Here is a 27,410-nt window from a genome sequence, read left to right on the forward strand (position 1 = left end):
TATGACGTGATTTCTGTTTAAGTGGGTTTGGTTGAAGACAACATTAAAGATCTGGGTAATTTTTTTTCCTGTTTTTTCTGTTACCAAAAGAAAGCAAATATAGTTCGTCACAAAATCAGAGGATGGAGGTGGATAAGCTAAGCCATTAAAAACATTAAGACTATGGTGTTTATGTGTTGCTGCTATTTAAAACACAATTAAAATACAAAATATAAAATTACCAGCGTTACCAAATTACCAAAGTTGGGCTCAAAAAAATTCCTCCAGTAAATGTGACACTGTTCTGGCATTCATGTGCCCTCATCTTATGAATAAGATATTTCCAACTGGAATTGCAGGTAGCATTAGCCACATCCCTCACTGTATCAACATCAAATTAAAAAAAATTCCATGTCTTTAATGCAAATCTAAATTTCCGTGTTCTCGAAGTTAGGGAGCAAACACTGTTTATTTTCTGCTAAAATGCTTCTACATTTCGTAATTTTCTAAATTAACTAATGTGTTAAATGTGTTAATCAAAGCTTTGTTGATCAGCTAGTTAGTTAATCATGTAATATGTGTATATGTAAGTCAGTTAACTTTTGACAGTTGAGAAATGTCAGGTGTGAAATTTATTGAAAAAATAGTCACATGCAGTGGCATGCACAAGTTTGGGCACACAATAAATTTCAGAAATTACTAACGTCCAATTGGCATGAAGTTAAAAATTAAACTTTCTCTTTAAGATTTTACACAAGCAATTTGAGCCTTTAGATGTACTATGTATATACATATACAGTTTTAGTGAAATTCTATTTATGTATATTCATCTATATTTGTGTGTTTTTTTATGCATTTCTTTCACCATTCACAAAAATATTGATGTATGGAAACCCACTTTAAGGGGGTGTTACTCAGTACTGACTCTTTAGGGTGCCTAAACTTTTGTATCCAGTCCTTTTTCTTTTGTTACTGAGAAGCTGTGAAAGGTGGGGGGAAAGTAAACATTTTTTAAGTCTTGCTTAAAATATTTTTACAAAGTAAAAGAACCTTTTGATTTTAAAAATTAAGTCATCTTTTACTATGTACCCATTTTAATACCCCACATAACATTGCAATGCATTGGAGAGTTCTGAAAGCTTGTCAGAGCTACCTGGGCTTAGTGGCTAACCTTCCACTGGATAATTAAAGGGTCAATTGAGGTATAACCCTGTTGTGAAGATGTTGTGAGGAAGTGTTCTGTCAGAACAAATGAATCCTGAATCTACCACATATATGACCAGATGTTAAACTCTACCGAAGTTACTTAATCAGCTAGTGATTACTGTCAGTAAACGTATCTAGCATTGTCCTCTATAGCAGTGTTCACAGCCATTGGTAGGGTGTGGTTTGTGCTTTTATAAAATGCCTTATTGTAAAAACAACATTTTATACTTATAACTCTGGTGAAGCATCACAGACACCATCTGTGGATACATCGTATCTGGACCTTATCCACATATGAGGTGCATAAAGGTGTAGGTGTAAATAGGCTCAGTCTAAACCTGTCTGTAGAGAGGGTCTGGGGTTCTTCTAAACCATCTGGGACAAGTACATTCCATTTCAGTCTGGGTGTCTGGACATCTGATCATATCTGAGACCTAGTTTAACAAGGATAACATGAGTGGGTTTGACTCTCTCTCTCCTTCCCTCCAGCATTGGGCCTCTCGTTGGCCATTAGGCAGATTCTCTGTCTTAGTGGAGCAATGACAGGTGAAATGGAGCACAAAATCCTAAATCCTGAAAAAAAACCCTCCCCCCCATTTCTCTCTTTCTCTCACACACGTACATACACTGATGGGGGCTATTGCATATCATATACACACACTCTGGAGTTCTCTGGCCTGATGCATTCATGTGATTTTGATTGCTTCTTTAGGGAACCCATCCCATGTTTCTCTTAGGCCTCAGATTGACAAAATGAACACCAGAATTCAACACAGTCCACTTAGATGGTGCACATTGTCTCAAACACAGTTTATTTCTGTTCAGCAGCTGAAAGATTGCATGATATCTCCCCAATTTCATATCTGTCGCCCTGTTTGACTTTGGCCTTTTTTTCCCTTTGTCGTGACGTGCTCCATCAAATCACGCGAAATCAATGTCTGCTGTCCATTACAGGATCAGAAAACATCACGTCCTCATGTCCTTTGATGACTGGTCTGTCACTTTGCATTTGGGCCACTGGCGTGGCGGCTGGTGTGGAGAGAGGTGCCCCTCATTAACAGTTCTGTCCTCCAGTGTAACTGATGCAAATAACAAATAGCAGAGAGCCGAACGCTACAGCCGGCAGATATGAAATCCATACGTCATGCATTTTGCATGTGGGGTCAATGATCAGTGACCGCAAAATGAAAAGCCGTGGTTTTTATCGTTCACTGGGCATTTACCAAAGAGATCGTTGAGAAATGGAGCTAATTGAGAAGAGGTGAAGGTCTGGCAAATTGGATTTTAAGTATTTGTAATTTTACAAATCCTGCTCTTTCATGAGAAACAAAAACTATAAAAACATGGAGAAGCTTTGTCTAAATAAATGAAAGCATTGGGCCAAACGCATACATCAGTCTCACATGAATACATTATATTGCATCAAAGCAATTATCAAAAAAAAAAAAAAACTCAAAAAAGTGTATATTGCGTAATATTATGTAACATAGGGTAGGCATACCTAATAGGCTCACCAAAATCTACACTGAGACATTTTTAGAGCTCAAGATAATTATTTTTAAATGAAATATCATTTTCTCATACAGTAATATATTGAGTTCTTTTAAATGTTTTATCATTTCAAGTAAAGACATATATCCTTAAAAGTTAAATAAAATCAGGTTGTACTTAATGGGTAAATTTTGTACCCATTAAACTTGCTCCTTTTCAAAATACTTACCATTATAACAAATTAATAACCATTCATCCTTTAATTTGAAGGCAAAGAGCCAATAAGAAGAACCAAATCACTGTAATCTAGCAACTGATCTAATAAAATGAATTATTTCATTCACAGTGGAGTGTCATGTAGTATTAATTAGATGAGTTGGCTATATACTTTTAAGGGGATGTATGAGTGTGAGATTGTGTGGAAAGTGCTTTTATTATTTTTAGAACGAAATATAATTATTTGTCAGATCATTTGTCCAGTTACAAGTACCTGTATGTATCAATTTTGAGAGAATTGTATTATATTTAAAGGGGAATTTGATTTTACCCCACTGTCCCTACTGTGCAGTAGACTAACTATGCCCTGTTATTGAATGGACTTAATTATTGTTTCACACATTTTGTGCACATGGCTTAATCATTTTTTAAGATACATTTTTTAAAGTAATGTCATAATAAGCTTAACTGGTGAAGTAGCATTTCATGATGAAAAGAAATATGAACTTTTAAGTATAATATTTTGTAACATAAATGGTCTAGGTTATACATCAAATAAAACATTGCTTCAATATGAACAAACAACACTGATGTTAATAAAATTATACTTTTTCTTGTTGAAAGTTAGACTGATACTTTCTGTATTTAGAGCACTGCACCATTTAAGCTCATCTTAAAATGAATTGATTATGAATGAATATATATTCATTCATATATAGATATATGAAATATATCTATATATGAAATGAATATGAACTATTGACCATTAATACTCTTTTGTGGTTTTACAGATTTTAAAATACAAGGCAGTAATACCTATGATGTAAAATATTGGTGTAGCCCACAGTCATATATGACTGGCATGCTAACTCTGTACTGTAGCAGTCTAGTGTAGTAGTCTTTTGATTAAACTCTGATTGAACTATTTTCCAAATGCAAGATCCCAGTTATATTATTTGAGAATTTCCCCACTGTGGGACTAATAAAGGATTATCTTATTTTATAAAGGATTATTTTATCTTATATTATACATTGTTTGAAACATTCATTTGCAAACAGTATTGACATCTACCAAAATTAACAGATGCAGTTATCTGATTGGCTTAAATCACAAGAAATATGTAGTATTATTAAAATAAATGCAAATAAATATAGATACAGCAGGCAGAAATGTTCTTTTTAGTAAATGTATTGATGGATTGGTTAGAATAATCCAGGTTTTGTATGGATTTGTACAGTTCCACCAGCGGATTTACTGTAATGAAGGACTGATGAGATAAAGTAGGTGTTGGATGGGAACTGTAAACAGTGGCTTTCCTCAAGTAGTGTTTGGGCAGGGTTAGTCTAACTGACATCTCATGCCATTTTTGGCATTATTTACATTACATACATTTCTAACATAAATAGTCATAAATAGCTTTACATGTCATTTTCTTTTGACTTGTACTGTATTTATACCATATGCATTTGAATTGCATATATTCAGTGTATGCCTTCAGTGTATGCTTCCGTGTAAAATTCTGAAAAGAAAATAATTTTTATATAAATTATATATTTATAAATTATAATTTATATAATCTTTTTGCATTCTATTAGTTCTTCCTTAATATTTTCACAAATGTCATGATGCTGTATAAATGCCATATCATACATTGTGAAAATATCTGGATTTGGATTCAGATGGGTATCCCTGTGAATGTTTGTACTTTGCAGCTGTGTAATGTTGATTGAATGTCTGTGTGTGTGTGTGTGTGTGTCTGTTCTGTTGACGGGTGTGTTCCTGTGCTGGCTGATAGGATAGATGGTATCTGGAGCGTGAGCGGGCAGTGGAATGACTCAGAGGGGCCGCCAGAGGCCTCTCCGGCTGGAGCAACTGGCCTCTAGTCTGGATCACTATGACCTGCAGGATGACGCCGAGGAGCTGGATGTGAGCTGCAGCCCTGACTATTGTGATGGCAAGCAGCTGGGTCAGTGAATCTCCACTACTCACAGTGACCACTCCCCTCACTACATGCTGTTGTAGTTGGTTGGTTAGATGGTTTATTCTATGCCGCAGTTATTTCTAGCATAATACAAATATTCAGTATGAATATTTTCATTTTAACCAGCAGAAAGATTTTGTCAAACATGTAGCTTCTGCACTTTTAGTTAATACAATCTATGTGTTATATGTAGATGACAAGCAATTCTACTACCTATAATAACCAGTATATTGCAGAGCACTACTAGGCAGATACAGCTGAGTGTCCTCTCTAATTGGTTAGGCCTTCAGGAGCTGGACTGAATTAGCTATTGTCTGATTAACCACCAACATAATTATGAGCTAACACATTTTAAGCGAGAGTCTAACCAGGTTTCAGTCAGTTGTTAGAGATGGAAAACAGTGGCAGCAGCTCTGTGCCAGGACTTTTCCCTGAAAGAGTCCCTGTAGAGTAATACAGTGCCTATACAAAGTCCTCACCCTCTTGAATGTTTTCCCCTTTTATTGCTTTTATAAATGGAATCATGGTCAATATAATTTTACATGATCTATTTTGATTTAGTTAACATAACTTTGAAGAAGACTTGGGTAAAGACTTTGTATAGGCACGATATTTCTCTTACAGCAAGGACTGAATCATACACTGCAAAAGCCCTCTGGAGTGGTGGTACACTGCTCTACTGTGCAGCAGCACATGCAGAGATATGACCTTTGTGAAGGAGCTATCACAAAAAAAAACTTTTCCCTGTTCCCTCAACACAAAATTCTGTGATTGTTTTTAAAGAAACATCTAAACAAGCCTGGATTTGAAAACAGCTGTTACGCACAGGGGTGGTTTGATCATGCTTTGGGTTTGTGTTACAGCACAGGGAACATTTTACTGGTAAAGGGAAGAATGGATTTAATAAAAGACCAACTGATTCTGTAAGCAAACATCACACTGTCTTTAGAAAACACTGAAGATGAAAAGAGGCAGAATAGAAGCTGAACACACCTCAAAAATCCACAGTAGACCTTAAGACGCACATGTCTTTTGCCATGGCCCTCACTGTTCCTCGATTTAAACAACACTGGAAATCTGTGGATAGATATAAAAAAGCATGAGTAGGATGGATTTTTGCAAGGGAGAATGGGCGAAACTCCTCCAGACAAGAACTGAAATACTCAGAGCTGGATACAGAAAGCTTTTGCATGCTGTAATACTTACCACAAGGGGTGTTACTAAGTACTGCCCATACAGGGTGTCCAGATGTTTGCCATTCTCATTTGTTTCTGTTTTTAAAACAAATAAATAAAATAAATAAAAATACAAATAAAAAATATTTTTAAAAAATCTAATTTTCTTTAATTTCATGCCTTTTGGAAATCAGGTCATTTTTCCTCTTACTACGATTTGCATTATCAGCTATTTTGACCAGGGGTCGCCATACTCTTATTCCCTTGTTTCAGTTACATTATGCTGTTATTAGCATTCAGCATTATATTAGCATTATCTGTGTATACTTTGGCAAAAGTCCATATTTCATGCAAAGTATCATAGGGCACAGGAGTAAGGCAGTATCCTCAAAAAGCAGCAGAAATGAAATGGCATGAAATAATAACTTCATCTATCTCACGCTGAAATTGTGTAACAGTGCAATATGTTTTCGTGGTATGATATCTCCTTTGATCCAAAGCCCTGGTTCCCAGTCCTGGTCCTGTAGTCCCCCTGCCCTGCAGGTTTTTACCGCTCCCAATACACCTGATCCAACAAATGAGCTAATTACCAAGCCCTTTCTGAGTTGACATGTGTATGTGTGTGTGTGTGCATGTGTTTGAGTGGGGAAAACAGTAAGGCGTCCAGGCAGCCCTGACCTAGCCAGTCATTTATAATAACCACATGTGAATGGCAGCCGAGCTCACTGAAAAAGTGCTGCTTACACAACCCTCGTCTTTCTAGTACAGAAATCTCTGTAGCAGCCGCTCAAAGCTGAGTGTTGTGAGGGTTTTGTATTATCTGGTACAGCAGAGCACAGTTGCCCCCAGGGAAATCCCCAAGTGCCAATAGTGTGCTTCTCCAGCTGGACGTTTGAATTGCTACCCTGCTGGACCTCAAATGTCGCCCCTCCAACCCATTATTGTGCCACTTCAAAGGTTACATAGTCAATCTAATCACTTCCACTGCTGTAGAGCGACTAGATTGCTATGCTGCTATCAGCCGGGCTTCAAATTGCAGGTGCAACATCAATGCAGTAGGTTATCAGGTGCTTGTGTGTGTGTGTGTGTGTGTGTGTGTGTGCGTGTGTAAGGATTTCCAGATATAACAATTTTATACAATAATAATTACTTACCTTTAATTGCAGTTTACAATCTTATCATAATCTCTGGTAAAATGTTACATGTTAAAGGTAACATAGCAACACTTTCAGGCCAAAACCTTGTATCTCCATTTTTACCGTTTTTTACAGTTTGACTTTTTTTTTTCTTTAATTGGTCACACTTTGGATTATTGGACCTATAGAAATGCTCAACAATGCTCTGTGTTTTACATTGAAAGTTAAGAAAGGTTTTCTTCTCCATTAAACTTTCCATTTTAGATATATGAGTGTCTTTGTATGACAGCAATGCAATGTACATACATGTACAGTGTTCTCAATATCATATTTTAATAGCTGTAATGAGTTAGTAGTTGTACATTTTGTGGATTGTGGATGGTCTTTTGAAAAATATCCCTGATAGCAGCAAATATTATTCATCTTATTATTCATCCATTTCTAGAATCCTGTTTTTGTGGGTGGATTTTAATGAGCATCATGGTTTTGGTGCAGAGACTTGTAAAACTGCTGTACAAACAACAGATAATACATTGGTATCATTTCGCTGCAGTTCTTTGTATCTACAAAACATCTCTGGGGAAGAAGTGTTCGTGGTGTGCACAGACATGGGCAGGTGCTGAGGGAACAGTTTTGGGACAGTGCATTACAGTATAAGACCACACTGTGGGCTCTTGTATGCAGATGTGATTTTTTTAATTACAGTAATGAACATTATGGAAATTTAAGTGCATTTCTATTGTTGTGAATATTAAGAACACATAAAATCATACTTAATCAATATTAATATACACAATATTAGTTACAAATATTAATCAGAGTCTTTATTCAGCCATAATCTTTTGTGTTACTTGGGAATTTTAATGTCTTTCTAGTCTGTGCTCTAGCATTGTTGTTGTTGTTGTTGGGTTTTTAAATTATTTACATACAAGTATTTTGCTGTGTTTACAATACAATTTCAAAACTCCATAAGAAACATTGTATTATTATTGTCATGTTTGTTTTTGTTTTGTTGTAGTTTTTGTTGTTGTTATTATTATTGTTATTATTATTGGCCCGAAGCCAGCTGATAAAGCTAAGTAAAAATGCTTTGGCCAAACGCTTAACACTGTCTGACGTTTTGTTATGAGATCTCTTATTTTTTGCCATACATAACAAATAAGCCTTGTGTTTTGAAATTTAAGCTGAGGTCACTCTGTATTTTGAAGTAAGGCAGATCATATGTCATATATGAACTGAAAGCCTCATGCAAAAAAAAACAGCTTATGCATAAGAAACCATATCACTGTGTGATCAGGCTGGTGAGGCAGGCTTTCGTAACAATGTGCCTGTCCAGTTTGGATATTAGATATTCCATCGTGTTTCGAAATCATATGGTACACCCTTAAAAAAGGGCTCTACTATACTATACTAATATTGAGAAAAGGGTGGCATTATGTGACCCCTCTCCCCTCCAGTGTCTTGTTTGTTGAATATCAAGGTATACCCTTGTTTCTGAATATTGCCATATTTATACTGTCTATATCATTCATTAGAAAGAAATACTTTGAAATTAAGAAATAAAGAGTGAACATTTTAGCAGTAAAGTGCTTTATCTGGTTCCTTCTAGAATCCAGAAACATCCGTTTTCAAGCGGTCTACACTTTCCTTCCATTCAAGTCTTTGGACTGCACTGTGTTTCTAGAGGATGTGCCAATCCTTGTGCAAGTGACTGAGGTGGAGCGCTTCACATGTACAAGGGTAAAACCTATTCAGTACCTTACATTTGTACTATCTATCCATCAGTCTATCTGTCTCTGTCTGTCTGTCCATCCGTCTAGCCATCTATCTGTCTAACCGTCTGTATATCTATCTGTATGTCTATCTGCCTGTATGTCTATCTGTATGTCTAGCCGCCTGTATGTCTATCTGTATGTCTATCTGCCTGTATGTCTATCTGTATGTCTATCTGTTTGTCTATCTGCCTGTATGTTTATCTGTTTGTCTATCCGCCTGCATGTCTATCTGCATGTCTATCTGCCTGTATGTCTATCTGCTTGAATGTCTATCTGTGTGTCTATCCGCCTGTATGTCTATCTGTATGTCTGTCTGTATGTCTATCCGCCTGCATGTCTATCTGCATGTCTATCTGTATGTCTGTCTGTATGTCTATCTGCCTGTATGTCTGCCTGTATGTCTATCTGTATGTCTGTCTGTATGTCTATCCACCTGTATGTCTGCCTGTATGTCTATCTGTATGTCTGTCTGTATGTCTATCCACCTGTATGTCTGTCTGTATGTCTATCTGCCTGTATGTCTATCTGCCTGTATGTCTATCTGCATGTCTATCTATATGTCAGTCTGCATATCTATCTGCCTGCATGTCTATCTGCATGTCTATCTGCCTGTATGTCTGTCGGCATGTCTATCTGTATGTCAGTCTGCATATCTATCTGCCTGTATGTCTGTCAGCATGTCTATCTGCCTGTATGTCTATCTGCCTGTATGTCTATCTGTATGTCTATCCGCCTGTATGTCTGTCTGCATGTCTATCTGCCTGTATGTCTATCTGTATGTCTATCTGCCTGTATGTCTATCTGCATGTCTATATGTATGTCAGTCTGCATATCTATCTGCCTGTATGTCTGTCTGCATGTCTATCTGCCTGTATGTCTATCTGTATGTCTATCTGCCTGTATGTCTATCTGTATGTCTATCCGCCTGTATGTCTATCTGCATGTCTATCCGCCTGTATGTCTATCGTATGTCTATCTGTATATCTAGCCGCCTGTATGTCTAGTCTATTTGACTGTATATCTATCCGTCTGTCGGTCCGTCCGTATATCTATATCTATCTGTCTATCTATCTATCTATCTATCTATCTATCTGTCTCTCTCTCTCTCTCTGTGTCTCTCTCTCTCTGTCTCTCCCTCTGTCTCTCTCTCTGTCTTTCTCTCTATAATACATACATGACAGAGAAGGAAAGGGATTTTGGAGTATTTCTATTGGTTGTTTCAGCATGAAATTTTGAAAAACAATATAAAAGTAAAAACAGAAGGTAAAATGGATTTTTCTTTTGCAACACTGACAATATAAATATTAAAACCCTCCTGTTCCTCAAATCTTGCTTATTAATATTATTCTCAGTGTTTTTCAGTTAACGGTTTGTCTGTGTGTGCCAAGCCTCAGCTGCAGATCTTAATTTGTGAGCTTGTGTTTTTGAACTGCATCCCTATAAAGGTGTTAAATCCCAACCTGTATACCATCGAGCTGAGCCATGGGAACTTCGCATGGAAAATCAAACGACGCTTCAAACACTTTCAAGCCCTTCATCAGGAGCTCCTCAAGTTCAAGGCCCTCTTAAAGATCCCACTGCCAAGCCGAATGTGAGCGGTGCTAATTTATTCCCCTCTTTCACTCACACACACACACACACACACTCCGGCATGTCTATTTGCAAATGTATACACAGATACTTGCATCCTATGTACATGCTGGCATTCCCATACCTACAGTGCTGTGAAAAAGTATTTGGCCCAGTGCAATTTCTTCAATTTATGCATATTTGTCACATTTACATGTTTCAGATCAAACAACTAATTTTAACAGAAGATAAAGACAACACGAGTAAACACACAATGCAGCTTTGAAATGATTCTTTCATTTATTGAAGATAATAATTCATTTAAAACCTTGAAATCAGCCAGGCAAAAAATTAATTTCAACCAATTAACCAGATTTAATTGACAAAGAGATTCAAATACAGATGCCAAACAAAGTCATTGAAATCTACCAGTCTGGAAATGATGAGCATTGGAAAGATGTTTGGATTTTAATGATCTTATTAACCAATATTTAATGATGTAATTATTAAGGAACAACAGAATGTCGAGCCAAAACTGGGCAAGTAATCTAAAATTTTGACTAATTTTCATGTATATTTTAATATATCTGACATATACTGACTCACTGTGTTGATGTATTGGCTAATATTTATATAATATTATATAATATAATATTATATATAATACTTATATATAATACTTTTTTTAGTGAGTCATTGGGTCCTATCTTGCACCCCGCCAACAGTCTATTTTCCTGCCTTCCGCCTACGTCATTTAAATAGCAATGGTGCTTGTGAATATATATATGCCGATGGGCGTGGTGGTCTCGACATGTGGGCTGTTCAGGTACATTTCTGGCATGTTGCCATCTTTGCAACGGAAAACACAGGAGCTCCACTAACTGTAAACAACCTAAGCAGGCGCTAACAGTCAGACGTTCACTGTAATCTTGGCAGTGAATTGTCAACACAGTCAGACTACACCTGGCTCTTAAAGGGAATGGCATCCCATCGTTACGATAGCAAAGACACGCTGACACAACAAGTTGTGTGCTGCACGGTTGACGGCATGCATAAGGTCGCTAAAATAGGGCCGATTTTTCTGAGATGCTGAGAGACATTTTGAGAAAATATCTTCTTAGTACTAAGGATTAAAAAAATAACAAGAATAATGAATGAATGTTCTCCTATACCTCACAGAAATGGGCTTTCATAGATTTAGTTCCACTTTCTGAATCTTTATGCATTAACATCTGCAAATATGTACATAACAAATAACCAACGTTGTCATATTTCTGTTCTGGAAATGTATTTTTAACACACACAGGCCTGTGCTGGAAACACGCTCTACCCCACTGCTTTTTGTATCACTAGATGTTTTCATTTTTCAGCTGGGTGTTCTCAATTAGTCCCAGATGTATCCCCTCAGCTTCTTCCTAAACAACCTGTTCTCAGCTCTGCTGCACCGCTAGCTCTGACGCTGCCTGTCAGAACACTGCAGTTAAACAAATCAGAGCATGCTTCAGTGGCACTCAGACTCAAAGCCGCAGAAAATAGTAGTGTTAAACCCTGGCATTTGCTTGTGTAAACCTAATCCCCTCACTTAAGAAAAGTAAATGAGTGAGTGTTAAATGTTTTCCTATAACCCTAAATCTGTTGTCTTTATCACCCGAACCCTACTGCGGTTTTCTCGGAACGCTACATTGTTGCTGCTACATTGTACAGCTGGTTAGCTACCAAGATCATGTTTCTCATTTTCTTAATGGGAACTCTGACTGTTAAGACATGAACCTGACCATGATACACATGTCCAATACTATTAAAATATGATATATAAACCAAGCAAAATGTTTATTTATTAGTATTTAGAAATTCTCTATTTGTTGGTTACTTTGGTCAAGTGGGCAAATGCCAATAGTGTTGTCCAGTGGATTGGTCGATACCTTAAAGTGGTGATCTTCTAATCTAACTTCCTAACAGAGTGCTGGAAGAGACTCCTTGTCCACCAAGCGAGCAACAGTGCGCTAAACATCTAATTGCACTTAAATGTACCACTCAGGCTTTCCAGCTTTAACCCGAGCATGATATCCCCCATGAGAAGCACTTGACTGTGCATCTTAATATCTGGAAGACTGTGTCCAGTTCAACCTAATAACAGCATCAGTATGACCCCCGCGGACTCTGTACTTAGTAGTACTGGACATGTACCCTACTTTAAGGCCTACAAGTGTTAACAGTCAGGACAAGCCAAGATAAGACGACCGTATTCACCATTACTGTTGGACACAGATGGAATTTGGGCTCTACCTTTAACCCATCCGTGCAGTGAACACACACACACACATACACACTAGGGATCAAACACACACTGTGACAGTGAACACACATGCCCGGAGTGGTGGGCAGCGGTGAGCAGCTTCCCTTTAAGCAGAGCTCACTTCAGACATTTTGGATCTCTTCTCTCTCCCAGTCACTCGGTCAAAAGGAGGTCATTCAAAGGCCACAAGAGATCTCAGGGAGGACACATGCCCACACTGCCCCGCAGGCCTGATGCCCTAGTGAAAGAGGAGCAGCTGATCAGCAGAAAAGTAAGAATGTTTGTCTTATACCCCAATCTCATGGAAAATACTCTAGCTATTATGTGTTGTGACAACACCAACGCCCCCCCCCCCCACACACACACACACACACCACTACCACCACCCCCTAACATGCACACACATGCCATTTCATTTCCACTGTGGTGATGTCTAATACATATTGATGATTGACTCTCTATTGACTCTCTTCAGTTCATTACGTTCTTGTTGTTCTTCATTAGATGCAGCTTGAAGACTATCTTAAGAATATCTTGAAAAGATCATTATATAGAAATCATCCTGCCACAGTAAGTGACCAGTAAAACAACTAAAACACCTGTTATGCTTGTGTCACATATAGAAATACATGTGCTTCAAATCACAAAATCACAGAATCCTAAATCTTTGCAACCTTAGTTTTTATACACTAAAGTTAAGAAGTTTGGAATCACTGATCGAGAAACTTTGTAATGTTTTTAATAAAATAAAGCCCATTTAGTAGCAGTTTATGTTCCAAAAAGGACATAAAATACAAAAAATCTGAAGAAAAAAAAATAAAAGTCCTGATGAACTGATCTGTAGATTTCTTATTTATTGAAGATCCGTAGAACTTAATGGAAAGACTCTGGCGTGCCAAATGATGCTATAATCGTTGGTGGGTAAAAACAACCTTTGCAAAACCGTTATACCTTAAATGCAAGTCCAAAAGTAGCACTGTTGAAACTAGAGTATCGAATGAATTGTGGAACTCTTAGTCTTAGTACATCCAGCATCTTCCAGTACAGGAACAGTAGTGCATTAGGCTCAATTTCTCTCTTTCAGGATCCTGTTGGGCTAAACTACAATGATAAACCTCAAATGTCAGAGGTGTCTAAAGCAGTATGGATGCTGCCCACAATGTAATAGAATAAAATGAAACAGAGGGCATTTAAGGCCTTTAGAGGATTACATTAAAGCAAGCTTGTTCATTAGTTAGGACCTCATACAGGCCATACACTTTAGAATAACAACCAACATAGACTAATCATGTTTGGATATCTAGAATGTGGATCAATTTAGTGACAAACATCCCTCTAGGCCTTTCCGAAAATTCTGAAAGTCACTGAGTGCGAATAGGAGCGATAGTTGTTAGATATTAGGAAGCTCAAAACTGCTCTTCCCTGAGACCCCGTTTACACCTGGTCAGTTTAACATCCAAGGCCAAGCCACATTAACAATGCCAGTGTAAATGCCCTCAATACACATTTAAAATAGATACAAATCTGACATGTTTGAGCCATGTTTAAATGCATCCATCTTGCCAAGACTCATCCTACAACCAAAACCCAAACGGCAGTAAAAATTGCCACACAATTAATTAATTTGCATATTTTGTCCCAAACAGCAATGCGATTTCAGTCCGACTAACCGGAGACACATTTTACTACCAAGTGTAAATGCATATGGCTAAAATCTTATCAGGATACAATCCAGATACTGGTCCCAAGAAGTGGCCAGGTTTAAACGGGGCCTGAGAGTGTTCCAGTAAAACTGCTACATATGTCTGTTACAAGCTTTCAATAAATTAGATTATACAACCATTTACAAATATCTGTGTTTAATCTAGAACAAAAAAAAAATGCCATTAACTTAGTGTTTACATGGTACTAGAATCCCACAGGTTGGGCTAGCAAAAATAAGCATTATTGAAGAGTTAGTTTTGAAATGTATGACCTATAATGAAGGGCTCTGATAGTTATTGTGCACCACTTGCCACTGCCAATTAACCCACCCATTCGTAGCTCCCCTAGCACTAGCAATGCTGCTGATGCTAGGAGGGTAAGGACTTAACACGTCTCTTTCTATACATGTGAAGCCAGCTACTGCCTCATTTCAAACTGCTGGCAATGTGGCGATGCCGGGCAGCCAACACACATATTCCCAGCTTTACCGCACCAGCTAACAGATGCCTGTGCTGGCCAACATGTCTTAAGAGTAATGAGGGGAGAGAGTGCCATCTACCCACCTGGAGGGAGCATGGCCAGTTGTGCTCTCTTGGACTGTGGATGCTGATGGCAAAGCAAAATAGCTTGGGATTTGACCTCGCAACCCCCGGGCCATATTGTTCACCACTTCCAAAGTGTTGTAAAAAGTACATTACTTTGACTACCAGTATGTTTGAACAGAAGCAAGAGTATAACATATCTATTAATATAATAAAATACTTTAAATTGTTTGTATAAAAGGTTATGTTATATTGAAATATATTGAAATATTTGAGGTAGATGGAAGTAGTTAATACTCACACCTGGTTGTGTTTGGGTGCTTATAATCACTAAATGCTATATTATGTGTTGAATATAAAAGAACACAGCTGATCAACATCACAAGTGATTCCAAACTCCCGCACACTAGTGCAGGCTACTGAATTCGTTTCACCACACGAGTGGTGGTCACAGCATTTTCAAGTGGTAAGCCCCAGCTGGTCTCCATTTTGGAGAGAGAAGGTTCTCCAAGGCGTGCCTGCTGTGTCTTTCCTCATTAAAACTGGTCCTTCAGTGGAGCACACCTCGTCGAGGTGGCTCCTCACTTACTGCAGTACATCACACAGGATTGCACTGTGCCACGCTCATAATTAGCAGTTGCCTGAAAGGCTAATTAAAGACTACCTGTGTCCTCCACCATTTCCACATTCGGCGTGTCTAGTCATTCAGCCGGAACACATCACACAATTACCCCCAGAATCGCAATCTTTACAACATAGAAGGAGAAAGGGACGAGCTAACTGAAATATTGATAAGCATATTTATTATGAAACGGTGTGTTCAGCATATTCAAATGCGTTTGCCTTAAAGCCAGTCTATGGCTTTCAAATGCTAATGAACTCCATTTGTGTTTAAATTTGATTTCAGCTTGAATTCTTAGAAGTGAGTCAAATATCGTTTATCCAGGAGCTTGGACCGAAGGGCATGTAAGAACACATCTAGCTCTACTTATGGAAATACATTACTCAGATTTCTCTTTATTGTAGTGTTATATTTATGGTTCGCAGCTATAGTCTTATTCTGTATTAATGTTCATGCCCTGTTATTCTGTATTCACTAGCAATGAAACATGTAACCAGAATGTTAACAGCTAAAGCTGCATAACCTACAGACTGATTTGTGCTCTTTTCCTTTGTAAAAAAGTGAAGGTTTGATCCTTAAAAAGTCTGGGGGGAACACGTTTCCAGTCTGTTACTGGTGTGGGTCCAACAGTGTGTGCTATCGCTGGTCCAAAAGGTGAGGTCTGCTGTATAATCCTTAAATTTAATTTAATTTAATCCTGTTTTTTGTTCCTTCCTTTCAGTAAATTTCACTGGCATGAAAAGAAGCAAAACGGTTATCTGTCAAGTCATGTTTCACTGCCCCTTCTTGTTGTTGTTTCAAACCACTCCCTTCAAACACAAGAACTGATACCTCTCTTTTTTGTGAGAAACAGCCCAGGCTGACCGGCTAACAGTCATCGGTGTGACCTCCCGACTTTATTCCTCTCACGACTGCCGTAGCACAGAACAGAGCTGCCCCTGAAACGAGTAGGACAGAATAACACACGCTCATGTTGAACTGTTCTTCATCTGTGGAGAAACAGTGTTTTCATTTCTGCTTTACAGGCAGCTAGTGTTACACTTGAAAAATTCACACAGCTCGTAAAAGCAAACAGTGACGCTTCAGCTCCAATTGAATTTCGCTCCTCGGGTTGCGGCCCTAGCTGGGCACTCGGGTCGTGCCGTGTCTTTTGTTGCGGCCGTTTACTTATTTTTGCTTATTATGGCTGTTTTCCTATAGCGGCTGGATCAGCTCTCTCCATGTCTCAGCTCTCATCGGGCGCCTGCTTCATGTTTCAGATGGCTGGTGGTGAAAGACTCCTTTGTTCTCTACATGAGGCCTGAGGATGGCCAAGTGGGGACGGTGATTCTCTACGATAAGGGCTTCCACATCAAAATAGGGACGCAAGAGACCGGAGCCCGGCATGGAGTGACGATTGAGAATCTTTGCAGGCAGGTTGACTGCACTGTCATGCCACTCTTAACACAAAGCACAATATTTACAGCAAAGCCTAATGCACTTTCATTACTCTGTCTTTCTTAACATTAAAAAACAGCCATAGGTTCTTCTAAGCAACCAGCTAGCCGAAGATCTGAATACAAAAGTAAGCAATGCCCAAGACAGGGAAGTCAAACATTTTTACCTAGCACTTTTTACAGTGTAGAATTGTATTAAAAAGTGGCAGATCAGGAGAAGACCAAAGCCACTCGTATGCTGGTAAGATGGGCAAATCCACATTTGACTGCCAAAAACCTGCCTGAAAGTTCAATTTCCCTCTAAATCAAGAGGGTGGTGCACCATTCCACTGTGCAGTGTTGCTTGCACAAATGGAATCTTCATGAAGGAGTCATAAAAAGGCATAAAAAAACGTACCTGTGACCACATTACCAAAAAACAGTATGCTACATAACATCCAGAGAAGCCAGATTAGCTTTGGGAACAAGTGCCGTGGACTCATGAAGTCAAAATACAACCCTTTGGTCACAATCAACAACATATATTTGGAAAAATAAGAAACTGCATGAAAAGAACACTTGCCCAACTGTGAAGCATGGGGTGGATCGTTCATGCATTGGGGTTGCGTTGGCGATATTGTACAGGTCAGGGGAGGGATTCCACAAAATACCAGCAAATTCTGGATGCAAGTGTCAGATCGTCTGCATAAAGGCTGGATCTCAGAAGATGGGGGCTTCTACAACATGATACGCCCATGATGAAGTCCACTATGGACTATCTGAAGAGACACGAACTGCAGGTTTTGGACCCTCACAGTTCCCTGACCTAAAACATAAAAATCTGCGCATGCAGACCAGCCTAGAAATATTTCTGAACTAGAGGCCTTCTGCAAACAAGATTAAGGGGGACAAAAGTCTAACTACATGAACTAAAAGAATTGTACCTGCCACAAAAAACATTCGCAAGCTGTGGTTTCTGCCAGAGGGGATGTTACTACATCCTGACTCTGTAAGGTTACCAATGTTTGCACAGGCCACATTGATGATTGAAGGCCAGGCATTAGGATTTGCTGAAAATATTGCCATATATTTCATTTTAATTTTTAATAAATTAAATTATTATTTCTTTTTATTTAACCACTACTGCCTCTTTGTTTTGTTTTTTTACAGGGCACTTACCATTAAGTGTTCCACGTACAGGCAGGCCCGCTGGTGGGGCCACTCCATTGATGAATTTGCCCAGAGGTTCGGTCAGGACTTTTTGAGAGAAAATCGACATGGCTCTTTTGCTCCAGTCAGAGAAAACACAACAGTGCAGTGGTGAGAGGGGCACTAAATTACTGAGATGTAATCTCTTCCAATATAATACACATATAATACACCCAACTGAAGTGAAGTGACTTTCTTTCCTTTAATAAAACTTGAACATTTCACATCGTATGAATCACCTCGCTACTGCACTTTATTTCTTGTGAGTTTCATTTGACATGTCTTTCCTGTTCTTTCCTGTCTAGATGTGAACAGTACTTTCTTGTACAATTACTGTATAAGAAATATCTGTGAGGCACCCTGGTACTGCTTTAAATGAACCGTCCTGTGCCTCTTTTGAAGGTTTGTCAACGCAGCTGGGTACTTTGATGCCATAGCTGATGCCCTGGAAGGTGCAAAGGAGGAAATCTTCATCACAGCCTGGTGGTACAGATTAGACTCAGCATCAATCATTCTTCTTGTGCCTAGGTTTGACGACGCTGTGAGCACTTATTTCACACCCCTTGATGTAGTAGAAGAACATGCGGGACTCGTTTTTGCACACCATAGCATGCATGCTTGTTCCCCAGAATCAAATCTCATTCCACCTGGGGATATTTGTTATGAACATTTTTGACAATGTGCGAATGTCTCCCTTTCTGGATAAGAACTCAAAAAGATTTGGTTGCTCACCAAACTCCGTCTAGTGGTTTTAGGTTTAGGCCATTTTCAAAGCCCTCTTGGGATTTTAGAGAGATTTGGATGCATTATTAATGTAATCACATTAGCACTAGTTGTATTATTCATATCCTGAAGCCAATTGAAAGTGGGTTACTTAAATGGTGCTGCTGCAGTGGTGTTCTAATCCGATTTTGTTCTGGGGTCCTTAGGTTGAGTCCAGAGATCTTCCTCAAACGACCAGTGGTGGATGGGAACACATGGAGATTAGACCATGTCTTAAAACGGAAGGCAGTGAGTATTTTCATCGGCTTACGGTTTCACAAACAAATATATGGACTAGGTTGATGGATTAATCTGGAAGTGCAAAAACCCCTCTCCTAACCCGTCCTCAGATCGATACTACTTCAGAAAATAAGACACTAAGCTGTCACTGGGGTTGTCTTCATTGCCTTTAGTCATTGAGTGTAGTTGTACTGTGTGTACTTTTAGTCATTTAGCAGACGCTCTTACCCAGAGCAAGTTTCTATCAGCTAGGATCCAAAAGATATCTCTAAGCCTAGATACTACTAAACACAAAAGTCAGTATGGAGACCACAGCACTTGACCCACCCCTGCAATTTACACTTCAGCTAATCTGAAACCTCCTGAATCAACTAACAAGCACCAAGCCTTTATGTTAACCAAAACACAAGTATTAGCAGGATCTAGTTAAAGGTATATTCAAAAACTAGCCTACCATACAAGCTAAGGATGCACCCAGTCAAATGTTGTGAGGTTGTATTCGATTAAATCCATTCACCCCATCTTCACTCCATGCTTTTAATCATTTCATTTTATTGTTCTAGTATTTATTATGTTCCAATAAGGCTCTTCCTCTGGGAAAGTGAATGTACTAGTGCACTGGTGCAAGATGGACCTTAAGGACCATGTTGCAGCTTGGAGAGTACATTGTTATACATTGTTTGTAACTGGGTAAAAACGGTACATTGAAATCAACAACCACTGAGATTACTTTTTAAAAAGTTGGAAAATTGTTTGTATTAAGCCTCTAAATTCATTTTATGTACAGAAACATTTAGCCTTTTTTAAAGTAGTATGTCAATTCTGGAGTACAGGATGAAAGTAAATATTTGCTAGAAATAAATAGTTAATTAGATTTCTGCGAATGTACAATATTTGAGTAATTAATCAGTTCAGTAAACTTGTCCTGTATTGTGTAAGTGTACACTGTAAATGATACTTTACTACAAATTTCTGAACAAACCAATCATTTACTCAGAAAGGAAATGTTACTAAATAGCAAATATTAGCAGCCGTCTAGGAAATATTACTAATTACTAGAAAATATTTTTGTCATTCTAGATGAAACACAAATTTGAATCTTGTAAAAAGGCATTGAGTACCCTGTACTTTACATTGCATGTAACTGTTTAACAGTGACTCAGACAGTCAGTGAAAAGTGACTCATGGCTCTTGGTGAAACACACGAGTTAGAACAGAAGCACTGACTTGACTTGTTTTTGATCATCATACCAGGAGCAAGGCGTAAAGATCTGTGTGTTGCTCTACAAGGAGGTTGAAGTCATCCTGGGCCTCAACAGTGAGTACACCAAGAAGACTCTGATGGGCCTTCACTCCAACATCATGGTGAGTCCTACAGTATGTCAGACGTTCCTAAAAGCTGGCTGCTCTCCTCCACTGACAGTGATACAGAGGGGAGCTGTCCCTCTGCATCAGCCTTACCCCCTCCCCCCTCCACATCCCACAGCCGCTCATGTCCCTCCAAGAACAAAGCCCCTATCAAAACATATCACGCACAGCACTGGAGTGCCCAGCTTGTTTCCGGGCCCCCCGGCCATAGGGAGGGGCCGCTTAGATCATGCTTGGGTTTTGGCAAAACCTCTCTCTAGCAGAAAGAGGGGATATCACTTTGTTTTGAACCCCACCGATCGCGTCTGGAGATGGCCAGGTTGTTCCTCGCCGATCGTCTCGGTAAAAGCCCGAGGCTGTAAGTCTGCCTCGGTTTCCTTCGACACGGAGGAGCTGTCTTGGCTTCGTATCGTGGCTCTTCAGTGTCCATCACTGCAGCAGGCTAACCCCGGGCTGGGGAGTGATTGACGCACCGTCATATTATCTTATTGGAGTGCTGGTTGAAATTGTGCAGAAGAATGATGCTGGGAAGTGGCTGGGGACCCACACCCTGAGGAGACGGGCCAGTGCAGCAGCTGGGTGGAGGTATATTCTTGGGCCCTGCTGGTGCACAAGCACCTGCCAGGGGCAGCATCCTCTGGAGGCTCTGCAAAAGCGGGTGGAGCCGCAGCTGTACTTGTTTCTCACATTGGGTGCCACCATCTTATGAGCTCTGCTATTTTTGGCACGGAGCCAGCTGTATTCCTCACTGATCTCTCCAGTGTAGACCATTCGGTTGCCGCCTTAAACCTGACACCTATTGTTCAGGTCTTATTGTTGACCAATCACATTGTCTCATTCTGTTATATTATAACTCTTATTCAGTTAGACTTTAATTTTATTTTTTTATTTACACACAAATTTGGTGACTTTAGTCGCAAATCTTTAAGTAAATGACCAGACACTTTTCTCCATGTTTCTTCCACTGTTCTGTTATTTCAGGCAGCTGTTTCTGTCCTGCTTGTTCTTGGGCCGTTTGTGCTTGGCATAATTGAGGTCATGAGATTAACTCGGCTTTTGCAGTATACTATACTTCTTAGGCTTAGAATGTATGTACCATAAAGCAATTGACTGAATCTGAGCAGATAATATAGCCTCATATTAATCCCTCTGCTTTTGTGAGCAGTCACGTCCTCAATAAATATAAGGAAACATGTTCCATTGGCAGCCATACATGCCCATACCATAACACTACCTCCACCACACTTGACAGATTAGGTGGTACGTTTTGAAGGGTAAACAGTTCCTTCTCTTCTCTATACACTTCTCGTCAGATCATTCTGGAAGAAATTATGGGGATTTTCTTCGACAGAGAAATACTTATTTTGCCATCTACAACAGTGTTTTTCTGTGCTCCTCGGTGCCTTTGAGTTTCTTAGCTTAGTCTTAACAGTGTGCTATGGATGTACCGCATAGTTGATTTGCCCACTCTTTAAATAAGCTTTTATGTGCTTATTTGTAATTGACACAACACCTGGCCATGGAACAGCTGAGCTATCAATGGTCCAATTACTTTTGAGATTCCCCATTTATAGAATTATAGATGAATGAACGAATATAATTCTTGCAACTGGACTGTATTTACTCCTTACACATTAAAACTGAAAATATAAACAACTAAAACTACAATTTTCATATTACTATAAATAAATATATTACTATAAATGTATAGACATCACTGCATAAAAATTCATGTTACATGCTATCCCATGTTAGGTGGGGCAGCTCCTCCCAACGCAAGTAAAATTCTGATGCTTTGTACTTATCATAATGACAATAATAATACTGCAGACTACACAGTAATCCCACAAGTTGTTATTACCCAAATAAATGAAGTCTGCTGTGTGTAAAACTGGATATACACTGCATGTTACTCAACTGTTTTAGATCTTTGAGTTCAGTTAGATCAACTTGTAATAATTATGTTTAGTCTGTTGCTATTGACAAATGAACAGTGATTGGCCCATGCAAACCGCACAGATGTTGGATTAACCATTTTGACCATTTGTGTAGGTCTATCCATTCAGTAAACACACAGTGACTGTGAGCACACATGTCCGGGGGGCAGCCAGCAGAGAGGGTGAATGGACTTACTCGAGCCGAGCCCGGGTATCAAACCTGCAACCCTGTCAGCAATAACCCAGTGGTCTAACCACTGAGACACCATAGTAACTGAATTACTGTCCAGTAAGTCCAGTAAGCAGGTTTAGTAATAAACAGTGGGGTGCAGTACAACTTGAGTAAAACTCACCTTTCCCATAGGCTCCTGGTGCCACATACCTGCATACTGAGCATGTCCATCCATTTACATTTATGGCATTTAGCAGACACTCTTATCCAGAGCGACTTACAAGGTTACTTGTATTACAGAGGAGGGCTAATGTTGTTTTAGGAGTCTTCCCCAAGGACTATTATTGGTGTAGCGCAGCATAGTCACCTAGATCGGGAATCGAACCCCAGTCTCCCACATGGTGTGGTAGTGACACTCAGTGACAGGTAGTGGTGTTATCTGTTGCACCACACCAATGAAACTCATTGTCCATGTGTAGGCTCCAGGCTACATTATCTTATGTATGTAGTACAATTTGATGGACTTATTGTCTACCTGTGTGAGCGCAAGTTACTTAAGTTACGGGGCAGTGGTGGCTCAGCGATTAGAGCGCCGGGCTATCGATAACAGGGTTGTGGGTTCGATTCCCGGGCTCGGCAAATTGCCACTGTTGGGCCCTTGAGCAAGGCCCTTTACCCTCTCTGCTCCCTGTGCGCTGGAGTTGGCTGCCCACCGCTCTGGGTGTGTACTCACTGCCCCTAGTTCACTAGTGTGTGTGTGTGTGTGTGTGTGTGTGTGTGTGTGTGTGTTCACTACCACAGACGGGTTAAATGCAGAGAACACATTTCGCTGTACAGTGACAAAATACGTGCACCTTTACCTTTTTAAACAACATTGCAAGATTATTCACCTTCAGTTGAGATTTTGTGTTAACTGCAAATATTGAAATATAACGTTAAGACCTTATAGGTTTATATATAATATGATTTATTTTACACCTTATAAATAATAGACCTAATGGCACCTATTGAATCTTGTTGGAGACTGGATGCACAACGTAGCACAACAATACTGGTCATGCTGGCTAGGCATGGCAGTGAACCAGTGAACACTTGCAGGGATGGAATGATGCAAGGGAAACACAAAACAGGGACTATAAACAAGGACAGAATGATAAACTAGCTAGAGGGTGACAACTGAAACAGGACTGAGCAAAATAACAAACCAGGGAACTGGGAGGAATATAGAGCTTGGTACAGGGTGCTAGGAACGTGGGTCAGGCTGCTAGGAACTAAACAAGGTAGGTAAAACCAAGGTAAATGAGCAGTGCTCAGAAGGGACAAGGAGATAAGGAGAACAAAAAAAAAAAAAAACACAAGCCGAGCTTGGGTGTAAAAACAGGACAGGGCCTAAAGGAAAGACAAAACACTAAGCAGCGCTGAGGCAGAACTGGAGCAAACCAAATAAAACCAATGAAGTAACAAGATGATAAACAAGGAGGAAGGTAAGAGAAACAAGGCCAAGCGAGGAACAAGCAAACCTGACAGTTTTCTTAAAGCAGACCATGGACCGCACTGACCACTGTGGTTGCAACAGGGCTAATTCACGGCACCTACCAGTCTGTGGACTGGGCTTAAGAAACCCCAGTCCAAGGTGCCGTGAATCGTGAACAACGAGGAGGAAGTCCTTATTTGGAAATGTGGGCAGAGTCCTGAGATTGCCTCTGGGGAGAGATTGTCAACGAGGGCCTGACAACTTTTACTTGATTAGGCTACTCTCTACCCTCTACTCTGAGAATTATTTAGTTACTACAATTATTATAAATTATTATAAATTATAAATATAAAAATATAAAACTATTTATGAAGTCATTAATCAATGGACATGCTAGTGCACATGCTGGTCTTGTAGTTTTAAACAGTAAAGTAGTCCTTAGCTTGGCTAAGTTTAAAGAAGGCAGAGTCACTGGCCAAGTCTTCACAGGCCAGTCCAATCTCATAGGGATGGACAGAGAGAGAAATTTAATGTGTGTTATTTTATTGTGACCAAACAAAATCATGACCCTGTCAACCATTGGCCTGGTCAAGCTTTGATTTAGCACACCAGTGTTCCCCCTGGATATTGTGCTTTTGAAGTGCTGAGATATGCCTGTGAAACCTGTAAAAGCATGAGCGGATACATTACCGCAGTACAAAAACAAACACACATTTAAAGGTGTGAAAGAATGCAGTTATTACGTACAAGGTACTTCGAACAGTTTTACAAGTCTATTTACAACCCTGTTATGCCTCAGAATAAAACACTTATGGTGGGCTTGTGGAATAAAAACTGTGAGCTCTTTTTTATTGCACCATTTAACACTAGCTGTTTTTTTTTGGTAAGTATTCCTGATACTTACCTCATAGTGTTGCTGTCCTCTTCAGCAGGGAGGGGGCCTTCACTTCTGATGTGTTTTTAGTTCCAGTTCCAGTCTCTTTTCGAGGGGTCAGACGTTAGAGTGTAAATACAAACCAAGACTGTTAAGACAAAGTTTTGTGGGTTTTTTTTTATTAGTAGTATTTAATATATATATATATATATATAGGCTGTGTCTTAGTTGTCAGTGGTTATGAGCTTATACTGTAACTTACAGTGCACAGTTCACTAACTGGCTAAAACTGACTGTCAGAAGGACAAAGCAAATCACATGCCCCCCACACCCCCCCACCCTCATCAAATACATCAAATCATAAAACAAATGGCTCATAAACATACTTCAGGTCTATTATGGCAGTGTGCTCTACCTTTAAATGCTTGATGGTCTGGTTAGGTTTGCTAGAAGTGTTTTTCCTCGAGTTACTTGTGTACATCTTTTCCAACATTTGGAACATACATACAATTGATCAAGGTGGCTATCCCAATTTTTCACAGGCCTACCCAAAAAGTTTTTTTCCCTACTTTTTTTCTAAAGAATCTGTAATTGCTGTCTGTCTAAAATATACAATGTATTTCTTTAAAATTGACCTAAAAAACGAAACTATTTCAGGGGAAGCGCTGCTGTATGGAGGAAAAAAAGAACTTTCCATTTCTGACTGTGTTGCGTGATAGGTGATCCGGCACCCTGACCACGTTCCCTCCACGGCACTCCTCTGGGCTCACCATGAGAAGTCAGTGGTGATCGATCAGTCGCTGGCCTTCCTGGGGGGCATCGACCTTGCCTACGGGAGATGGGACGACTCCCAGCACAGACTGACCGATGTGGGCAGTGTGAGAAGGAGTCCTCAGCCAAGTCCTGCACTGTCCCCTTGCCTCACCAGAGTAAGACAAGCACAGCTCCATAATCCTTATTAACAACCACCACTATCATTGTGCAGTTCACACTGTTAAAAAGGGGATCGCTTAAGGGTTCTTCACACAGTATGAGTGAAGGTACTGTTCATTTTAGTGTTTTTTTTTTAATTTGTGGAGATCATACAGTAAAATAAGAGAATTGAGTGAAAAATAGTAAATAAAAAGAAACTGCTAATTGACAGTAAGTAAGCTATTTTTTTTCTCATTATGTCATAAAAAAATATGTATTTATTTGTGCTATTGTGATACTATGCCTGCCACAGTCTCTTTTAGGCTAGTTGTCCAAACATTCCTGCACTTTCTGTGGATAAATACAAAGAACTTGAGTTATCTCTACTATCACAGAACACCGCTGTATTCCTACATAACAAATGAGGGGGAAGAATGGCCATTAAGTAGAAATACACACATTGTAACATATAGTAAATGTGGCAGAATAGTAATAATAATACTTATTTTATTGGAAACTTGCTGGCAAAATGTCAACATCAGCTTCTAGGAATATTAGCCATACTACTGAGTGGTACAGTGGCACACCCCAGCTTTGGGGAGTTTGTGACTTCCCATCGATGCCTTCTGTGGCCAGGAATCCACTAAAGCATGTGTAAGCAGCCTTGTGTGATTTAGAGAGTAAGAACCATCGTGGAACAGACCTAATTGCATGGCCATAAGTAAGACCCAGAGAGAGTTCATATACACCCATTAACCACAACACTAAAAAAAAAAGAATAATAATTGGGTCAGACCACTGCAGGTCTTGTGTGGGGTTTCAGGTGAGGCCTCCGACTGGGTTAAAGGGGCGCCCAAGGCTTATTGATGCGATCCATCGAAGCCCCACCTTGCAACTTACAAGACTTAGTGCCAGATACTATAGGACACCTTTAGAGGTCTTGTGGAGTCCAAGCCTTGACTGATCAGAGCTGTTTGGCTGCACGACAGGGACCTACATGATATCTGGCTGTATGAGACAGATATGTTAAGATAGTGTCAGTAACTACTGTACATTGTTCTGTACACTATAAAAGTAACATGTACATTACAGTTGCAGTAACAGTTACTGTAGCTAAAAGGGATTCAGGTGTGACCCCAAAAGCAGACCCCATGAGGAATAATGGATTAACACTGTTAACAAATCTCTATAATGCTAATGAGTCCAGCATACTTACTGTACCAAGTTGCTCCAGTTTACTCTCCTCGGGGACAGAAATAGACTTCAGTGAGCTGCGGGAGTAGAATAGGTATCACTGGATGTTCAGACGCGCTTCTCCAGTGAACTGTAAGCAGATTGGACAGGAGTAAACTTG

The 27,410-nt window shown here is 39.5% G+C and overlaps 1 protein-coding gene across 11 annotated transcripts in view; it reads left to right on the top strand.

Annotated features, from left to right (window-relative positions):
• LOC140561237 (phospholipase D1) overlaps window positions 1-27,410 on the top strand; it is a 54,850-nt gene that overhangs the window by 2,690 nt on the left and 24,750 nt on the right. For 9 of the 11 annotated variants that reach the window (XM_072686303.1, XM_072686306.1, XM_072686307.1 and 6 more), the window contains exons 2-14: window positions 4,694-4,859; window positions 8,795-8,925; window positions 10,406-10,551; window positions 12,979-13,096; window positions 13,330-13,395; window positions 15,979-16,037; window positions 16,255-16,347; window positions 16,953-17,105; window positions 18,279-18,428; window positions 18,720-18,803; window positions 19,247-19,328; window positions 20,574-20,684; window positions 25,864-26,073. In XM_072686303.1, coding sequence (XP_072542404.1) covers window positions 4,724-4,859; window positions 8,795-8,925; window positions 10,406-10,551; window positions 12,979-13,096; window positions 13,330-13,395; window positions 15,979-16,037; window positions 16,255-16,347; window positions 16,953-17,105; window positions 18,279-18,428; window positions 18,720-18,803; window positions 19,247-19,328; window positions 20,574-20,684; window positions 25,864-26,073 — 1,539 coding nt within the window. In that variant the 5' untranslated portion in view covers window positions 4,694-4,723. Of the gene's footprint in view, window positions 1-4,688; window positions 4,860-8,794; window positions 8,926-10,405; window positions 10,552-12,978; window positions 13,097-13,329; window positions 13,396-15,978; window positions 16,038-16,254; window positions 16,348-16,952; window positions 17,106-18,278; window positions 18,429-18,719; window positions 18,804-19,246; window positions 19,329-20,573; window positions 20,685-25,863; window positions 26,074-27,410 lie in introns of those variants that run through there. The other 2 variants (XM_072686304.1, XM_072686314.1) reach the window with 2 other exon arrangements.

The sequence above is a fragment of the Salminus brasiliensis genome, chromosome 8 (assembly GCF_030463535.1).
Source record: "Salminus brasiliensis chromosome 8, fSalBra1.hap2, whole genome shotgun sequence".
Lineage (NCBI taxonomy): Eukaryota > Metazoa > Chordata > Actinopteri > Characiformes > Bryconidae > Salminus > Salminus brasiliensis.